This window comes from Diabrotica virgifera, chromosome 4 (genome assembly GCF_917563875.1).
Source record: "Diabrotica virgifera virgifera chromosome 4, PGI_DIABVI_V3a".
In the NCBI taxonomy this organism is placed as follows: domain Eukaryota; kingdom Metazoa; phylum Arthropoda; class Insecta; order Coleoptera; family Chrysomelidae; genus Diabrotica; species Diabrotica virgifera.
The window spans coordinates 66218013-66237342 of record NC_065446.1 but is presented as its reverse complement, the minus strand read 5'-3'; the positions used below and the strand labels follow the sequence as shown (position 1 = coordinate 66237342).

The 19330-nt window shown below is 32.3% G+C and overlaps 1 protein-coding gene across 1 annotated transcript in view; it reads left to right on the top strand.

Annotated features, from left to right (window-relative positions):
- The window catches only part of LOC114334390 (leucine-rich repeat and calponin homology domain-containing protein), a 290806-nt gene extending 276285 nt beyond the window's left edge, over positions 1-14521 (top strand). The window contains exon 10 of the mRNA XM_050648230.1: positions 13734-14521. Coding sequence (XP_050504187.1) covers positions 13734-13868 — 135 coding nt within the window. The 3' untranslated portion in view covers positions 13869-14521. The remainder of the gene's footprint in view (positions 1-13733) is intronic.
- Positions 14522-19330: the final 4809 nt, after the last annotated feature.

Below are 19330 nucleotides of genomic sequence, written 5' to 3'. Positions count from 1 at the left end.
AGGTACCTCTTACAACTTCGCCGGCCCGATTTTCCTGTTCAGCGACCTCAAAAACCCCCCAGTATGAAAATTGAAATCATTTCCATAATTATTTTCCGAATTGTGAATTTTTTACATTTTGAGATGCACTTTGGAAAATGCATTTTCCTCCTACAAAACTGCAATTTTCATTTGTCCTTTATGCCAAGTTAATATTATTATGTTATTCCGAATCGAATGCAAAAGGTTTCATAACGATCCGTCTTACTTTGAAAAAGTTAGGGGTTTTGGCGATATTAGTGCTTTATTTCCTCGCCTATTAAAACATACAGGGTGGAAAGCAAAATGCTACATCATGAGATTGAACACAAAGCTTGAAAAACAAAAGTAAAAAGTACGACAAACCGTAATAATAAAAAGGAACTTCAGTATTTAAAACTGCGTTCTTCAACATGAGTTGTTAAATACAATTTGAATTTCTATAGACATTTATTATACTTATCGTTAATTAAAAAAATGTTATCATACTAGTCAAGTAAATATTTATTCCCTCCGATAAATATAACATAAAAAAAATAAGTAAAATCCTTTATAAAAGGTATATTTATCAAAACTCCCTAAAAAGGGCTACATCACAGAACTAGTTTTCGATCGGATAACCGATCATCATAAGTGCTGACACGATGCTGACATGCTAACCACCAAAATACAAAAATATTCGGGTAAAACCCTTCAAAATTGATCCGTCATGGAAACATAGATTATAATAATTGTGAACTTGAACATGGATGCACAAAAATCACATGTATTCTGCTCGAGGTATCGTTTGAGCCAAAATTGAGTTGTTCAGATCTTGAATAGATGGTGGCAACTCACAACTGGGGGCAAGTTCACAATTATAATCTACACTCTGGGCCAAAATTAACCGGCCACCTTAAAAATGGGTCATTTTTGATATCTTATATCTCCTAAACCTGTTGTCCGATTTTTTTAATATGTTATAGCCTTATTCCTTGGCAATATCGTTATAATAATATTGTTGCTAAACAGGAAAATTTTCATTGTATACCGGGTGTACGAATCAAACTGTGTTTTTTCTTAAAGTTTGCTTCACCCTGTGGAATATTCTAGCATTTATAAAATATTGAAATTAAAACATATTACAAATTAAAAATTAAAATATAGCTTCATTTTTCTCAACATTCTATTTTTTTATTCATTCGCTTATGTTGGATAATAAAAAGTTAGGTGCTTTAACAACTAGACATGTTTATTATCAATACAGGGTGTTTTTAAAAAATTTTGGCAAAGTTTAAAGAGTAATTCTGCATGAAAAAATAATGACAGTTTGCTTTATAAACTTATGTCCGCAAATGCTTCGTTTCCGAGATAGGTGTTGAAATTTTCTGACAAACTGATGATTTATTTATTATTTTAAAACCGGTTGAGACATGAACATGAAATTTGGTGGGTTTTAAGACGTAGTTATTGCACATTTTTTGGCATACAATTAAGCATTTAATATTCACCATTGCCGCGCATACGGGTAATATGATTGCTCAAATTACCCGTATGCGCGCCTATGGTGCATATTAAATTCTTAATTGTATGTCAAAAAATATGCAATAACTACGTCATAAAACCCACTAAATTGCATTTGCATATCTCAACCGGTTTTAAAGTAATAAATAAATCATCAGTTTGTCAGAAAAATTTCAACACCCCCTATCTCGGAAACGAAGCATTTGCGGACATAAGTTTATAAACCAAACTGTCATTATTTTTTCATGCAGAATTACCCCTTAAACTTTGCCAAAATTTTTTAAAAACACCCTGTATTGATAAAATACATGTCTAGTTGTTAAAGCACCTAACTTTTTTTATTATCCAACATCAGCGGATGAATCAAAAAACAGAATGTTGAGAAAACATGAGGCTATAGTTAGGTTTTAATTTCAATATTTTATAAATGCTAGAATTTTCCACAGGGTAATGCAAACTTTAAGAAAAAACACAGTTTGATTCGTACACCCGGTATACAATGAAAATTTACCTGTTTAGCAATAATATTTTTATAACGATATTGTCAAGGAATAAGGCTATAACATATTAAACAAATCACTTAAATCTGACAACAGGTTTAGGAGATATAAGACATCAAAAATGACCAATTTTTAAGGTGGCCGGTTAATTTTGGCCCAGAGTGTATGTTTTTTACCCGTATATTTTTGTATTTTGGTGGTTAGCATGTGAGCATCGTGTCATTACTGATGATGATCGGTTATCCGATCGAAAACTAATTCTGTGATGTAGCCCTTTTTAGGGAAATTTGAGTAAATATACCTGTTATAAAGGATTTTACTTGTTTTTTGTAATATATGGTATACGGCTAACTACAGGAAAACTTTTTCCTCGTGGATTTTTATATCTTCTTTATTATTTACTATACTTTATTGAAATAATCTAAATGAAATATTTTATAGTCTCTAGATTATTCAACATACCTTAAGTTTTTTGCATTTAACTAGGTGTTTAAGCTCATGTGATTTTATTATTAGTGCCTCTATTTTAGGTTGTAACTCATTGCATTGGTAAAAAGTACTTAGTTTTCTAACTGTAAGCGTAGCTTGTATTTGAAAGTTTAAAGTTGCTGTGGAATTGGAAAGTTCAGGGTGATCCGAAGTACTTTGGAAAACTGGTGCTAAATTGTAAACAGGTTGTAGCTGTAGGCTTAATAAAATTTATATGATGGATATCTGTAGGTAAAACCAGTTTTTAAGTTGAGTTATGTATTACATTTTAAGTTATATATCGATATACTAGGGAGGTCCGATAAATACTTAGCCTTTAAAAGAAAGACGAAAATTTGTTGAAAAAGTAATTTATTTCTGACACGTAGTCACCTTTTAGCTCGATAATTTTGACCCAGCGATGCTCCACCTTCTTTAACCTGTCTGAAGAATACGTTTTTTAAAAGTCTGCAAAGTAGGCTTTCAGCGAGTGATTTTTTCAAGTTGGGAAACAAAAGAAGTCATACAGGGCCAAATCTGGGGAATACGGTGGATGCGACAGCAACTCATATTCCAATTCGACCAATTTGGCCATGGCGAAGGTGGATGTATGAGGCGGTGCGTTGTCATGGTGGAAGAGTACTTTTTTTTTTCGCCAATTGGGTTTGTTTTTTCTGAAATTCGGCATCGATTCAGCCCAATATTGCGGCCCGGTCAAGCCCTGTGAGCGTTTTGCCCTTTTCTAGGAAGTTGATATAGATCACACCTTGTAAATCCCAGAAAATGGTGGCCATCACGGTTCCAGTCGATTGGACAGTATTCACCCTCTTCGAAGCACTTCGCGTGGTAGCGTCTGCTGTATCGACTGTTCCTAGGTCTCTGGTATGTACCAGTGGAAATATGTTTCGTCGACGGTTATGAAACAACGTAGAAACTCCTTTGGATTACGCTTAAACAGCCTCAGACACTGATCTGAATTGTCTGAGAAATCTAAAAGAAAAAATCTCAAATAAAACTTGGTTTAATCTACAGATTCGACTAGTTTTTGGTAGCTTAGATGAAACACGCCAATGCAATGGCTTTTCCCAAATTGTTGCTTAAGTATTATATTTGACAGCTAGTATACGGTTTAATATTTTATTTGTTGGCAAATACTAATTATTTGTATAGAACATGTGTACCTTCGATATTTTTATGTTTGGTATTATTTAATCTGGCTACAGGTAGATTGCTAGTAATTTAGAATATGAATAATATTAACCATAATGAATTTGATTCTCTCTCTAGTAAATAAGAAATAAACAAAAGTACAAATGATTCCCAAAACTTATTGATAATTATAATTTATATACATCACTAATTGATAATATAGATACAAATTTTGTGAGAAAAATCTATAAAACCAAACAAGATGTGGCATTTGCGTATACCAAAGTTTTTTTAGTTTAATTTGTCATTGTATTTGGAATTACAAACATATTTGAAAATAATATTACTAAGGCAAACGTCCACAGCATCGGACGAATCGCATCAAACGGATCAATTTTTCATAATGCGTCCACTACATCAGCAATCGGATTGTCGATGCCACTTTATTCAATCAATAATAATATTTCTATTAGAATCAACATACCTTAGAAGGTTAACTAAATCACCATACCAGTTGAGGGTTAATGTTCTTCGAATTCACTCCCTTATACAGGGTGTCCCGGAAAATAGTGCGTTCCTTCAAGGTAATGGCTAAGTGCACCATTCAGAGCAAAAAAGTCTGATAAAATTTTTTGTAAAGTCAACCGTTTTCAAAAAAATAATTTATTAATTTTAATGCATTTGATTAATGTCCACAGAAATACAAATACAGCCGGCAACGCTGCGTTCCTTCTTCTGTGTAAAAATAATTTTACTGTAACTCAACTTATCATGAATCATCGACCATTAGGCATATTATTATGTATTGATAAAATACTGATAACAGTGATAGAAAAACAACATAATATTTGTGTTTATTAAATATCTAATAAATAAGGTTTGTATAGTGTTTTAACTTACATGAAACATTTTTATTACAATCAGAATCAAGAACGTCTTCAAGAAGTATCTACCTATCGGTAGTACATGTTACAAACAATTTGAGTATTACACTTCTCCATTCAATATTCTGGGAAGTTCGAGTGGTTCAATCAGATGATTACTAATAATCCCAGCCCATACATTAATACTTTTGGCATTATTAAAGTAAAACACACAAACACCATTTCTCTTAAAACAAGCTTTATCTGCACACAACACTTTACACATTTTGTTTTGAAACCATCTACAAATCCTTAAACTTCGAGGTAAATCGCCTTGGTGTACCTAAATCTTGCACTAATTATACACTATAGGTACGTAATTAACATGATACTTGAGATCGAAATCATGACAATACCATAAGAATACGCTGTATTATCGAGGTACAGGTAATTATGATATGACTGTGTTTACAATTTTAAATATCTTCGCTATGTCAAAATAAATAAAACTGCCGGGTTGCCAAATGTAAATTTTAAAAAGACATTATTTTATTTTTTTGAGGCAACAGGTAACTTTAGAAAAAAAATGTAAAAGAAAGTTTTCTTTTAAATGGTGCATTCTACTCACACCTTTAAGGAACGCACTATTTTCCGGGACACCCTGTACTTTCCCTTCTTTGTTGGCTCGAATAATGAGTGCGTGCTAAGTTATAGGTCTTTATTTATGCATTACTGTAATAATTTAGTCGTGATGCGTCCATAATGCAAAATCAGGTGTTGACAGGACGATCGTCAAATGCAAATAGCCGTAGATTAGCTCCCACTGGACAATACGAAATTGCGAACAGAGCGCGCGCGGTGCGTTCACTGTTCGGCATTCAATATGACGTCATCGGCACGCATCACAAAAGTTGCCTCTGGAGGCATCGCTTCGGCATTACCGATGATGCGGTCCGTACGACGCGGATCAGTGGACGCAGTTATATAACTTTTTATATAAGGCAAACTAAAATCCGTAATTAAATAAAAGCTAAGCATTTTTAACAAAAACATTAACGAGATATTTGAAGTTAAAAAAATAGACCTATGGGCAAAATCTACATTTAAGTATTTTCTCTAATGTTTGACATTGCATATCATTATATGTTTTCCCGATTTGGAAGAAACAAATAAGTGAGATAAAAAGTATATATGTAATTGGTTTCAAAGCCAGCAAATTACAGAAAATTTTTTAACCCAAAATAAATTCATTAGAAAATGCGTTTTTCTAATTAATTTATTTGTAAATACAGTTATATTGTTTGGCAGCTATTATAGAACCATAGAACGCTATTATAAAACATGACTTTTATTGCTGAATACGAATCCGTCATCAGATTTTCTATATCGGTTGAAGTTTTTGCTGCACTAATCCTGATATGGGCAGGTGGCCCGCGCAAAGCTATATTATGATTGATTTAAAAAATATATTTACCTTGATCCGATATTCGGATTTAAAGTAAATCAGAGTGTATGAGGAAAATAATACAATGTCATTTCTCAACCATTTAAAGAACGAAATGTGTATATCGTAAAAATTATCCAAGGGAGCAAAAAACGATTTTCAAATTTATAAATTAGGGATTAAATAAAGAGTAATCGTTCAGGAGCATCGGTATGGCATTTCTTCTTTCAACGCTGACTTGTATTTTCATCCTTATTGGTTCTAATTTCATTATCTTAATTTAACCCCCTATTTTCAACCCTATCTACAGTTGCGTCATTGTTCATCTTAAAATTTTTCTTCACCATGGAGAAACTTCACACAATAAATTGAACTCATAATCTTTTGATCAGCAATACCGATAAGACAGTCATGCTGAATAAAGAACAAGAATTAATAGTACAACAACGGTGTAAAGTACAGTTAAGACATTAAATGGCATAGAAAATTAGTCGAACATTGACAGAAAATACACTTAAGTCGTTGTTACACAAAAATTTCAGTTCAAGGTGATCTCGCTCAAAGTCTTCGTTACACAACTGACGTTTGTGTCTTTGTTCTTCTGAAACATGGTTTAAAATGTGTCATATTTCAATAACGACACGACCGACCCTCTAGTGGCCCAGAACATAGTTACAGTTGTGTCGTTGTTGTATCATTTGCCCACAGTATTTTTGTCGTTAATGACGCAATAAACAGGAATTGAAAAAAATTGCAGTTACGTCATTGTTCTTCTGGGACGGCGCATGTATAAAAATCAATATTTTAAATGTAATAAAGCGTGAAGTTGAAGCATAAATAATCAGACAAATGATTAATAATAATTAATCCCCTATGCAGGGTTCTCAATCTGTGGTACATGTACCATTGGTGGAACATATCATAATTTTTGGTGGTACACAAAACACAAAAACACAGCCAAAATCCAGCATATTTGTAGTTAGATTACCTAGCTCGATAGGTATTTCAGTGGTACCAAGAATAATTTTGTGGTACATGACTTAAAAACATTGTAAACCACTGCTCTATGGTACCTAATTATTAATTTTCACTCTAATAAATACATAAATATTCTCCACATAACAGTATTTATCTGCCGCATTCTTTAAAAATGTTATTCATATTCTAAATTACTTTTTGTTTTGTTTTATTTTGTATATACCTACGGTGTTATTTTTCTTTTACTTTTGACAATCTAGTCAATAGAATCTCCAGTATTACGAAACATCAAAGACTGTTTTCATTTTGTTTGTTTTTTTGTAACAGAAAAGAAAAACATTCATATACTTGTTAAAACAGTTGTTGACAAAAACCATATTTTCAGTATAACTTAATATAAGTTAGTGGACATAGATTTGTACTTTTTCACAAACAACATAAGAGTGTTTATAGCAAAAAAGTAAACTTGTGTTTGTTTTAATATAATTTATGATTTGATTTGCAAACATTTTAAGGCGGTACTGTCAAATATATGGCGTTTGTTTATTTCTATAAATAGTAAAGAATAACAGCGTTGTTTTCCCTTTTGTAGACGCAGGCTTTGATAACGCCAATGTTTATATTAATAATCACACAAACTACTAAGATTTATATAATAAAAATTAAAAAGACTGGTTGTTTAAACTTGATTTTTACTGAAAAAATCACAAAATTTAACCAGATTTTTTTATGCCAACATTCACTTCCTTAGTCACTAAACTATACGGTTTGAATTAATTGAGATAAATGAAGAAAACCAATTTTTATCTAAAACCTTCGGTTTTAATCATTACATACCTTAAATAGACTGAAAAATCAATATATTGGTACGAAGTATGCCCTTTTGTATTTGAATCGGACTTGTCCATATACCTCAAAAGGAAAATCTTTCACCAATGTGTGTTACCTGTACACTTACGGAGCGGAAACATTAACACTTACAAAAAAGGTAGTGAGCAAGAAGCTCAGAGGGCTATGGAGCTCCAGATGGGGTGTCTCCTTGAGAAACCGAATCTTAAACGAAGAATTACGTTGTTGAACAAAAACAACAGACGCTGTAGAAAGAATCGTGTCGCTAAAGTGGAATTGGGCAGAACACGTCGCCAGATTATCAGACAACCGATGGACAAAAGATATTGTCGAGTGAAGGCTACGACAAGAAGCACTACGGGGCAGAGGACGCCCATAAACCAGATGGACAGACGATCTGAAGCGTGTTATCAGTAATTGGATGCAAGCCGCACAAGAAGGATGCAGATGGAAAGAGCTGAGGGAGACATATGTCTAGTAGTGGACCTCTCCAACACATCTTGGTATAGTATTTTTACTACAAAAGCGATATTACGTAGGTCAAAATTTTTGACGTAAGAGAACTGTCAAAACATTAGAATTAGAATTAGAATGTGACTTTTCATTATTGCCATGTTTATATAAACATGGCAATAATGAAAAGTCACATTCTAATGTTTTGACAGTTCTCTTGATTGTTATGTTACAATAACTGCTACAGTTATATCTCTGACAGTCATAGATGTATTTTCATTAAGAATGATTACTTTAGCCCGCTTCGTAGGAGTAACATCCATCTTTGAGCAAGCAACACGTATTACACGGAACACAACATTATAACCATCGGTTGCAACGAAGAAAGGCTCAAAACTGAACTACTGACACTTTAAATACAGTCAAACGAGTAAATTATAGCCAAGGTCACTGCCTTTAGGCGGATGTAACCGATTTGAGGTGGTTGGAGACAGCACTGGTAATTTCACACTCACATACTAACTTAGACCAGAAAAAATGTTTGCCCCAATTAATTCGAACACTATAGTATGTATATTACCATTTTCTCGATTAATATGTAACAAAAAACAAGCAAAATCCTTTATAAAAGGTATATTTATTAAAATTCCCTAAAAAGGGCTACATCACAAGCAGAACTAGTTTTCGATCTGATAACAGATCATCTTCAGTGCTGACAAGATGCTGGCATGCTAATAGTTGCCAACAACCGTTCAATATGTGAACAACTCAATTTAGGGTCAGATGGTACCCTGGGCATAATACATGTGATATCTTGTGCATCCATGTTTAATTTAATAATTATAGTCAATGTTTCCATGACTGATTGAGGGGCTATCCTAGGGCAAAAGTACGAAATGCATATACTTTTCTTGGGGATTTCTAAAATAAAAAGTACTGTACCAATTGTTTTGAAAATTTTCTCGAGCATTTACTATAAAAAGAAGTTAATGTAAAACAATTTTCATAAAAAATATTGAAAATTAAACAATTTTTTCGCCATCTACTAGCACCGTGAAAATAAAAACATAGCGCCACTGCTGCAGTGATTGGGACTAACTCAGATTCTGAAACATAAAATTTCAAAATGATTATTGAAATATAAGTTTTTTCCTATATCATCAACTAGGATTTTTGAAAAATATTAAAATTTGGAAAAATGACGAAGTGTTAAAAAATTTTTTTAAAACTAGTTAAAACATTTTCAGTTTCAAAAATTGCCAAATTGACATTTTTTATCCGATCAAAGAACCCCTAGTTGATGGTATAGAAAATAACTTCTACTTCAATAATAACTTTTAACTGAAATTTTATGTTTCAGGATCTCTTATTAATCCTAATCACTGCAGCAGTGGAGCTATGTTTTTATTTTCACGGTGCCAGTAGATGGCGCATAAATCGTTTAATTTTTAATATTTTTTGTACGAAAATTGTGTTACCTGCACTTCTTTTTATAATAAATGCTCATGCAAATTTTCAAAACAATTGGTACAGTACTTTTTATTTTAGAAATTCCCAAAAAAGTATTTGAATTTCGTACTTTTACACTAGGATAGCCACTTAAGTTTAAAGAGTTTTTACCCTAATATTTTCATTTTGGTGGTTAGCATGTCAGCATCTTGTCAGCACTGATGATGATCTGTTATCAGATTGAAAACTAGTTCTGCTTGTGATGTAGCCCTTTTTAGGGAATTTTAATAAATATACCTTTTATAAAGGATTTTTCTTTTTTTTTAAATATGTGGTATACAGCCAGCTACAGCAAAAACCTTTTTCCTTGTGGATTTGAAATATGTAACAAGTTTTCAGGGAAGTTGGTCAATTTTTAATAGTACCACTTTTTAAGATAACTTTATGACAATACCATGGTCCATGACACATTCTATCTATGTCCCAGCACTCTACTTATACATAAAACTACGAATAGTAGCTGTGATACTGTAATAAAATTATCAAGGTGTATTTCATAGGATTGATATATTTTTACGAAGTGCCACTGCTACTAATACTTGAAAAGGATCGTTTATTTAATTTTTAGAGTTTATTTGTTTTATTTATTTTCTTTTATGTTAAGGTTTCTGTAACAGCTTAAATATATCAGTATTTATTAGCTTTATAAATAAATTTCCATACACAATAGAGGTTTTATTATACACTCAACATACCACATATTATTTTACATATTGGAGGTAGGTATATCTTAAATTTACCTCAAACTTTAACACTTCAACGACATGCCATGATTTCCACAGCGATACCAAGGAGCCTTCAGATGAGGATGATTAAAGAACTGAAATGGCAAATTCATATATTATGAAGAGTGTAGGTTTTGCTTTACATTTAAGCATTGCCACCTGTAATTACAGACTTGGTTCCCATTGAAAAATTTTAGAGTGCTTCCAGAAGCCAGATTATTTCATAGCTAAGCCATATCTTCACGCTTGTATTATATCAGATAGTTGAAATGAAATGTTTGAAAAGGTATTTATGACGTTATTTTGAAGAAATTTTATGACATGATGAAAAGTATCTGATCTTATAAAATTCTAATGCGACAAGTCACGCAGTCTGTCCGGTACGGTTTCGATATGTAAACATTGAATGGCGTTTAATAAACGGCAATTTATTTTGTTATATCTTGTTTATCCTGACTGAATAGAATAGGGAACTTGCACATTTTTTTATTACATAATAATGTTTAGTTTTGTATAAAAATGAGATTTCCAAAATTTCACGCTTCAAAAACTCATAATAACTTAGAAGTACAAATTTAAAGTCTTCGGTATCTTAAAATAGTTCAAACGACCCGTGACGTCACAGAGTTTAACTATATGGTTCCGTTTATGGTTATATTTAGGACTATTCTTCTTCTTCTTCTTCTTTAGTTTATTGACCTCCACCTACTTGGGTATTTGGCCAGCTCTTCGTCGGGGAATAAAGAAAAATATTTATATTCTAATGACATTTATCGTATGTCATGTAATAAATATATACCAGTTTGTTAAAATTGGAGTTTGATACAGTTTTTGAAGGAAAGGAAGAAGGTTTACTATGGAAAATAAAACCATTATGTAAAAGTACAAGTTTTCTATGAATAGTTCAAACGATCAAAAACACTTGTGACGTCAAATAACTGTATTTTCTACTGACGTTTATAATGTCTAATTTAAAATTATATATTACAATTGAGGCGTTCTTTGCAAAAACCCCAGTTGTCCTTTTTTTTCGGAAGTGGACTTATGCCATCTATGGATTGAAGGACTAATTACCTACGTTCCTTGTGTAAGAAACTTCCATAAAAATCACAGTAGTCCAAAATATAAGCGACAAAAATATAGGCGATTCCGCATAAACCCCATATGTCAAGCGCAATTCCCTTCAAAACCATAGTTGTTAATGACTATTGGTGTTTTTGCGGGAAACTTTATCGCTTGGCTGTCAGTAGGTTTTTATAGTTTAAAGTTCCTTCGAATAGTTGTCTTGTGTGATTTTATAAGTAAACACCATTTTTCGTTCATTTTTTATTTTGGTTTATTACTATAAATATCGTTTTTCCTATAAATTAATGAAAAATTCCTGCAAAAACCCCATATGTCAAATGAATAAATGTCCTTCATAAATAAACAAAAGGAAAAAATAATGTTATTTATATTGTAAACTGTGTGTAATCATCAAAATAAATCACTAATTTGAGAATTTCCGTAAACTTAATACGGTTCAATTAAATAACTTTTTTTTTAAATATCTCCAATGTTGTAAATAATGACAACTGGGGTTTTTGCAAAGAACACCTCAATTGGTGTAGAATGTAAACATATAACCCCGTGACGTCACGACGCGTTTTTGGCTGGCTGGTATAAGTTGAATTTTTAGTCGTCTTTAGGGGCCAAACGAAAGACAAAAAAAACTTTTTCATCTTTGATACATGTTCTAAATTATGTTCTGTTGTGATTTATACCATTTTTTTTAATTTAAAATTTTATTCAAGTTCCCTATTAGGTAATTTCAATTTTAAAACATTTGTAGAAGTCCAAGGAAAGTTTAGAAGGTGAGAAAATGTGATGAAATTGTAAAGAAAATACTAAAAACAAAAATGTTATTGTCATTTACGCATTGTTATATTATACTCCTTTAGATTTACGTCACTAAAACTGCGCCTAACTTGGGGTCTTTTTACTTTTGTACGTTTCCCGTAAAATCCATGCTTTTGGCTCTTTGTTTGATCTAAATATGGTATTTAGAATTGTTTAATTAAATTTATAACTATTAAAATATTGCATTAATGCACCAACTTGAATTTTTAACTTTATCGCAGAGAAAATGTTGAAAAATAGTTTTTTATTATTGTAAGTAAACAATGGTTTAAAATTATTTTTAATTATAAACATATTTCCTGTATATTAATTTTCGATATTGTCAAAAATAGCGATATTCTTGAGCAAGGGGCACATTTTTTACACACTTCCTATACAGCTAATAATGTTTGATATGTGATGGGACATTGTAAAGATCTTCTTCCTTAGGTTAAGAACAGAACAAGTGGGTCGTGGTGGAGGTGGAGGTCGCGGTCGATGTTGATATCCATATAAAACAAACACATTGTAGTAAATGGAAGAGAACAGAGCAGGTAAGTCGCGGTGGAGGTTTAGCGCGATGCCATCCAGGAGGTTTACATCGATGCTTTTGAAAATAAAATGAGTTTGTTTTACATGGATGTCTACTGCGCGGCCTACAAGGATGATTCCCTGTGATTGGTCCGTTCGAAGCCAAGTTGTCATTACCTGCGCTATCTGAGTTGATACTTTTTATATAATCCCTTTTTTGTCTTCAGTGTATTTTTGAATTTCTAAAGTAATTAAATACAGTAAATTTTTGAAATATGAAGGAGGATCTGATTATTTACAGCTGACACTTCATCACTATCATCACTTGACTGACACAACATCGCAAAAGCACAGTCTTTTTGTCATTCAAATTTCATTAAACTATTTAATTTATAGTGGTTCTAGCTCGACTGACAGCGCAGGTGACCTCCTTGCTACGTGCTGTCGACATCGACCGCGACTTAACTATTAGTAGCATCCACCGCGACCTCCACCTCCACCTCGACCTACTTGTTCTGTTCTTACCCTAAGACTTCTACAAATACTTATTTCAAAATCAAAAGTAGCTAAATCAATTCAGTCCTTCTCGAGTTATAAAATAAAAATAAATATAAAAAAATAAGAGTCAGAAAAAAATGGAGGGTATCAGATAAAAGTGGAGGGTGCCAGAAAAAATTGAGGGAATCAGAAAAAAATGGAGGGTGTCAGAAAAAATTGGAAGGAGATACGATAAAATAGGAGGATGTCACAAAAAATTGAGTATAGTGACTGTGTAAGTCAATTAAAGAACAATTGATTGTATTCCCTGTCGCATGTCGTCGGGCAAAATCACTAGTATATTAATATGTTCTTATTTTTCTTTCAGAATCTTCTATGCTGTGCTGCAGACGTACTGGAAGGTAAAGGTCTGGTGCAAGTAGCAGTCACAGTGACTGAACTTTTAAGGTTTCACATGCCTAGGTCTCCTCTGCATACAACGTCAGTATCCACTATTGTTTAGTTTGAAATCAAAAATATGTTAATCGATACAAAGAACAAATTGATAAACTTTTTTATTTATACTCAAATAAGAACAAACAACGTTAAGTAGTAATCAATTTTTTATTCAAAATGATATATTTTTTGTTAAATTTATTATTGTTTACTTAAAAAATAGCAATAGAGCATATACCATTATATTATCAGAGTTGACAAAAAATAGTTGTTTGTTCCACAAAAGAAAATGTGTATACTACCATTATGATGAAATCACAGTCTACCCGTTACATTAATCGGCAAGCTCAAACATTTTGTATTATTTTCTAGAGAACTTGACTGAAAAAATTTAATGAGAATATTTAAAATGTGATAATGAATTTGGAGGCAATAAATTCATAATAATGCGTAATGTATGTATTTAGTAAATGAAGCCAGAATAAAAGAAAATATGTAAACTGATCCGTAGCAATGGCGTACTGAGCATGGTTCCGCGGAACCAGGGCCCGGGGGCCACGCTCTAACGCGCTTTTTGCTTATTTTGTTTCTAATTTGATGGAGACATTGTGAACTACACAAATCCGCACTAGGAAATGTAACTGCTTAATAAATTTTAATTTTTGTGTAGGTACTTATAATTAAAAACGAAGAATGTCTGTTCATCAAAAAATTTAAAAACAAAATTTATTAAAAAACACAAGAAGGAACGCTTTTGTAAGGTTCCTTACTCGTTTTACCTGTTTACTGAAGCCTTTGGTTCAACACTTGTTTAAAGACTAACCGCTGTCTGTGCCTGCCTACACGTGTTAACTCAAACACTTGTATTTTTTTATGTTAGCACGATCCGTGAATAAGTTGTAGGTAAACTACAAAGTTTTAGAAATTCGGAAACTGATCAATGCAAGTTTTATACGGTGGGTCATAAAAATAATTCCAATACAATAGGCTCGATGCTCGATACTCGTGTTTATAGCACCCTCATCCTTCAGCCTGTACTTTTAAGTAATTCTTAACAACTGAAATTAAATTCTAAATATAGACAATATGTTGTGGTACGGATAATAAGGATAAATATAGATACCAATTTATTTTTAAGAAAATCTTTTCGTTTGATAAAAGATATCAACCCCACCGTTATCGAAGGTTTTTTTATATTCTTTTATTTAACGGTTTTTTCTCCTTACGAGGTTTGTATGCAATTTCATTCTGATGTTCATTTTTTAAAAGCTGTTTTAGTTTTACAATATTAAGGTTTTTAATTTGAAGAATAAGAACCTATCTTTTCATTACCTACAATTCTGCTTCTCCTGGATCTACAGACTTCGTATATACACCATCTTTTCACTTTTTCATAGGATCTTTTCATTTTTTTATAGGCTATATTTTTACTAAGAATATTTTTTTCTATAAAATACTTACTTTTTGAGTTATTTGCGAAAAACCGTCTCAAAACGTGTTTTTTTTATTGAAACTTATAACTCGAAAAGTATTGACTTAGTGAAAAACTCTATAGAACTAAAGTTGCTTAGAATTAGTCAGTTTATCCAATTCCGAACTTATCTTGAACGTATGTTTTTCACCCCCGAAAAGAGGTAAAACACCCCCAGAGCAAAAGCACACATCGGCACAATAGGTATCACTTGATATGAGATATTTTATGATATATGATGATTTATATTTAATGTTTATTAAAAACTTTGATATACAATGTGTTTTTACTGGACGGGCGGGCCCGCATCCCAACTGGAACCAGGGCCCGTCGATCTATCAGTAGGTACACTACTGATCCGTAGGTTATTAAAAAAACTTAGTCATGCGTTAGTTAGATAATATCAGTAATTAATACATAATAACCGAAGTACAAAATAGTTATCAGGGTCGTCATTCTTCCTAGTCTGTAAAGAGTTACGATGCCGTAGGTCAGTGTTTTCTTAGATCAGGGACCCCTTTTGACAAAAAATAAATGGCGACCCCCCTCGTCTTATCATACTCAGTTGATTCGCCGTTTAATCATCATCATTCTCTTCGTCTCTATTTCTATGCGGGGTCGGCTTCCCTAATTGAATTTGTCCATACAATTCTATCTTGGCTCATATCAATATTAATCCCCTTTACCGACATGTCCTTTCTAAGCGTCTCCAACTGGTCTTATTCTTTGGTCTTATTCACCTACTCCTTCCAGGAACCCGCAGTTCAGCAATTCTTCGTATTGCGTGATTAACTTCTCGCCGTTGAACATGACCAAACCATCTTAACCTATGCTTTCTTGTTTTGGCATCAATTGGTGCCACCCTAGACTTCCCCTAATATGCTCATGTTTAATTTTATCCTTTTTTGTCACTCCACTCATTTATCATCCATCTAAACATTCTCATTTTCGCAACATGCATTCGTTCCTGTTTCTTTTTAACTGCCCAACATTCAGTTCCGTACATCATAGTCGGTCTAATGACTTTTATAGAATTTTTCCTTTAGCTTCATTAGGATTTTTCTGTCACACAACACACCACTCGCTTCCTTCCACTTCATCTGTCCAACCTTAATCTAGTAGGTACATGCATCTCCATCTATTTCCTCATTACACAACGTCCCTAAAGCAGTTTTCACTTCAAAAATTTATTTCGCCGAAGCGATGATGGTCGCTAATTCAATACTTCTTCCCCATCTAAAAAGTGCACAACGTCCCCAAAAGAAGTTTTCACTTTAAAAATTTATTTTGTCGAAGCGATGACGGTCGCGATGACGTTCGCTAATTTAATACTTTTTCCCTATCTAAAAAGTGCACAACGTCCCTAAAGAAATTTTCACTTTAAAAGTTTATTTCGTCGAAACGATGACGGTCGCTAATTTATTACTTTTTCCCCACCCAAAAAGTACACAACCCTCAAGAAGTTTTCACTTCAAGAATTTATTTCTTCAAAGCGATGACGGTCGCCAATTTAATACTTTTTCCCATCCAAAAAGTGCACAACGTCCCTAAAGATGTTTTTACTTCAATACATATACGTACAAAAATTATTTCGCCGAAGAGATTACGGTCGCGAAATAAATCCTTTTTCCCTATCGAAAAATAGGTTTTACATTTATTGTAAATTTAAATACTTCTATACAATTTATGTATAGATACACATAATATAGATACGTACAAAATTTATTTCGTCGAAGAGATGACGGTCGCTATGACGGTCGCGAAATAAATATTTTTTCCACATCCTAAAATAGGTTTTACATTTATTTTATATTTAAATACTTCTATACAATTTATATATACATACAAATAATATATAGCATAAGCGATGACGGTCGCAATGATGGTCACGATGACGGTCGCGAATTCAATGCTTTTTCCCCTATCCAAAAATTGCACAACGTCCCTAAAGAAGTTTTCACTTCAAAAATTGTTTACTTGCGGCATTATAAATTTCACAATTTCTTTCTTCTTACGTTTTCCTTTCGTATTTAACCAAGAGAAGGCTCTACATTAGTGCCTAGATTTTTCTGGAATTGTAAATTCGACTTTATTAAACACCAAACGATTTTTACACAACAAACGTTGCGTTGTCCTGCTGTAGTAAAATGGTGTATAAGTTATTTGTATTGCGTTCTTTTTTCATCTTTACTATTTTATTAGAAATGGATAAATTTTTAAAAAGATCGTTAGAATTGTCTTTGTATGGAAATGAAAATAATAAAAGGAAAAACAGATTGTATAGTGATGAGTATCTTACAGTTATTTTGTACAAGCCAAAGTGGGATATTTGTGGAAAAGTTTAAGCCACATACAATTGCTGAAGTTTTGATTATACCTGCAGCTGTTGAGATGATGAAAATAATAGTAGCTGAAATAGAGGCTGTAAAAATAAAAACAATACCCCTTTCCAATAATATTATTTACACCTCTTCTTCTTCTTTTGGCATCATAACCCTGGATAAGTCTTTGCCTGTCTGGCTATGTGCTTCCATTCAGATCTCTCTTGTGCCCTTCTCCTCCATTGTATTATATACATGTCATAGCCATGACCAGGGCCGCGTTTAGGTCAATTGACGCCCTAGGCAATTCTCTAGTAGCCGCCCTTCAACCATGTACCATTTTTGCAAAAAAAAATTACAGAAATTTGCAAAAACATTAAAAATGGATTTAAACTACGATGTGTATACACCTATAACAGAAAAAATTGTCATTCCAGTTTGATCACATCAGCGACTTCTTTTCAAAAAAGCCTTTAAAAAAAAATTTTCTTGACAAAATCGACAAATTGCACGTTCTTGCGTAATACTTGATGAAAAATTATTTTTAATTCTTGACATTTTCGAAAATGACCTTTCAGCGGACACGTTGGCACCTGGGATGCACAAGTAAATGTGCAAAGTAATGTCAAAATTAGGGAAAATATCTTTCAATCCATTTAGTGCAGTCACTGAAGGTTTTCACCTCCGATATCGTTGAACCTCCATCAATTTTCATGAAAATTGGTGAGTAGTTAGAGGATACCTCAAGGAACAAAGGTGACATGATGCCATCTTGCGCTTTTACCGTGGTGGTGAATGCCACCCCTTCTCGGGGATGAAAATTATTTTTGTTAATAATTCCATAAATCGATAGAGAGACAAGTTCTAAGCAAAATTTGTTATATAAAGTTATTAATATAAATCAATACTTTTTCAGTTATTAAAGATCAAAAATTTTATTTTTTCGTAAAAAATAAAAGTTATTATTATCAAAATTGAAGATAATAAAAAGCTGAATACACTTCTTGCTTAAAGAACTAAACTAATATTAATTCAAAGTGAGTTATGGTTAATTGAATGTATATTTTTTCGACGAGTACTCAAATCTCAGTACTCAAGCAAGTATAACGGGAAAAAGATGCATTTTATAAAATATACCTACCAAACACTTGTCAAAGTACTTTGGAGTACCTATCAAATGAGCTCCAGTAGAAGACAATATCATCACAATTAAGCAAGTTGTGATGAAAATAAGAGAACCCTTTAGAACTTTTTAGGAAAAAGTGAAAAATAAAACATACGCCATTTCCACAAAAATTAAAATTTATAATAATCCTTAGAAGAATTTCTTTATATTAGCATAGATAATGATTTCAACAATTTTGACTGATTTAGAATGCATATTAAAAAAAAGATATAATTTAAAAAAATCAAAATTTTTAAAATTATCGTAATTTTAATTTTCTTTTGATAATAACTCCAAAAATACTCAATATACGTAAAAAGTGATGTATGTATAACCAAATTTTAGTTTTCTCTGTATCAAATATTTTAACTTTATATAACTATATAAAACTATAGGGTATATAACTATAGGGTAAAATATAACCGAGATAGAAACGTTTAAAGCTTAAATTTTGCTGCGAGAACCATGTAACCGGGGCCATTTAACCTTTTATTTTTAGAAAAGTAAGGGGTTTAAAAGATTAAATTCAACGTGGTTTAAATAGTCAATAAAATTAACTTTCAAGTGGTGTT